Source organism: Protobothrops mucrosquamatus, unplaced genomic scaffold (genome assembly GCF_001527695.2).
Source record: "Protobothrops mucrosquamatus isolate PMUCROS unplaced genomic scaffold, P.Mucros_1.0 scaffold3542, whole genome shotgun sequence".
Lineage (NCBI taxonomy): Eukaryota > Metazoa > Chordata > Lepidosauria > Squamata > Viperidae > Protobothrops > Protobothrops mucrosquamatus.
Window position 1 is genome coordinate 38,053 of NW_015389510.1, and position 2,195 is coordinate 40,247.

The 2,195-nt window shown below is 39.8% G+C and overlaps 1 protein-coding gene across 1 annotated transcript in view; it reads right to left on the minus strand.

Moving 5' to 3' along the window:
- The window catches only part of LOC107297815 (transient receptor potential cation channel subfamily V member 2-like), a gene marked incomplete at its 5' end in the record, with an annotated part of 29,417 nt that overhangs the window by 8,703 nt on the left and 18,519 nt on the right, over positions 1–2,195 (minus strand). Inside the window, one exon of the mRNA XM_015827178.1 lies at positions 433–740. Within this exon, the coding sequence (XP_015682664.1) occupies positions 433–740 (308 nt within the window). The remainder of the gene's footprint in view (positions 1–432; positions 741–2,195) is intronic.

Below are 2,195 nucleotides of genomic sequence, written 5' to 3' on the forward strand. Positions count from 1 at the left end.
AAGATAGATGTGAGAGAGAGAGGGAGGGAGGGAAGGAGAAGGAGAGGGAGAGAAGAGATGTGTGTGTGAGAGAGAGAGAGAGAGAGAGGGAGAGGGAGGGAGGGAGGGAGGGAGAGGGAGAGGGAGAGAAGAGATAGATGTGAGAGAGAAGGAGGGAGGGAGAGGGAGAGAAGAGAGTGAGAGGGAGAGAAGAGAGATGTGAGAGAGAAGGAGGGAGGGAGAGGGAGAGAAGAGATAGATTTATGAGAGAGAGAGAAATGGAGGGAGAAGGAGAAGGAGAGGGAGAGAAGAGATAGATGAGAGAGAGGAGACATGATATGTGGATGGAGATAGATAGATAGATAGATAGATAGATAGATAGATAGATAGATAGATAGATAGATAGATAGATAGATAGATAGATAGCCACTGTCCCGATCGAAGGGGCCTTACCTGCAACTGCCAGACGCTCTGGCTGTACTCGGAGACGTTGGTAACGGTTTCACTCATCAGGGCAATCAGCATGTTGAGCAAGAGGATGTAGGTCAGGATGACGAAGAGGAGGACCAACAGCATCGCAATGTCACTGTACTTCAACTTCTCGTTGTACTCCAGGTCGCCCATGCCGATGGTGAACCTGAAGAGCTCCAGAGCAGCCTGAAATAGCCCCGAATATACGGCCTGGTCTTTAGAGTCGTCGCTGAGCGGGAGGGACTCGTTGCGGGCGGGATGGGGAGCGTCCCCGGTGAGAATGACGAGAGCTGCAAGGAGTCGTTGGAAGTTTCAGCCCTTCCTCCGCGCAACTTTTGGGCAACTTTCTCCGTTTAAGGGGGCAGGAGACCCAAAGTGGCTGGTTGATCTTTGGAGGCCCCGTTACTTGTTCATCTGAGCTTATTGTTTCATTTTTGTTTGCATCAAGATCCCAAGAAATGTGGATTCTGAATTCTTTACTACATGCTCTTTCCATGGCTGAGTCTTTCACTCATTGATTCATTCCTTCACTCACTGATTCATTCATTCATTCACTCACTCACTCATTCATTCCTTTATTCACTCATTCACTCATTTATTCACATTCACTTATTCATTCACTCACTCATTTATTCATTCACTCATTCGTTCGTTCACTCATTCATTTATTGATTCATTTACTCACTCATTCACTCATTTATTCACTTGCTCATTTATTCATTCACTCATTCGTTCACTCGTTCACTCATTCATTTATTAATTCATTTACTCGCTCATTCTCTCATTTACTCATTCATTCACTCATTCACTCGCTCATTTATTCATTCACTCACTTGTTCACTCATTCACTCGTTCATTTATTAATTCATTTACTCACTCATTTACTCACTCATTTATTCATTCACTCATTCATTCATTCCTTTATTCACTCATTCACTCATTTATTCACATTCATTCATTCATTCACTCACTCATTTATTCATTCATTCATTCATTCACTCATTCATTTATTGATTCATTTACTCACTCATTCACTCATTTACTCATTCATTCATTCACTCATTCACTCGCTCATTTATTCATTCACTCATTTGTTCTCATTCACTCATTCATTTATTAATTCATTTACTCATTCACTCATTTACTCATTATTCACTCATTCACTCGCTCATTTATTCATTCACTCATTTGTTCTCATTCACTCATTTACTCATTCATTCATTCACTCATTCACTCGCTCATTTATTCATTCACTCATTTGTTCTCATTCACTCATTCATTTATTAATTCATTTACTCACTCATTCACTTATTTATTCATTCACTCATTCACTCATTTATTCATTCACTCATTCATTTGTTCACTCATTCACTCATTCATTTATTAATTCATTTACTCGCTCATTCACTCATTTATTTATTAATTCATTTACTCACACTCATTCACTCACTCATTTATTCATTTATTCATTCACTCATTCATTCGTTTACTCATTCATTCATTTATTCATTCCTTTACTCACTTATTCACTCATTTACTCATTCATTCATTCACTCATTCATTTATTAGTTCATTTACTCACTCATTCACTCATTCATTCAGTCACTTGTTTGCTCGTTCATTCGATTTCTATGGCCACCCTTCTCAAACAAGAGACTCTGTCTGGATTCAGCTGGTGGACCTTCTGTCTGCTCAAAACTGAAATCTGCCCATCCTTTTTAAAGTACACCTGCCACAGAAATCCT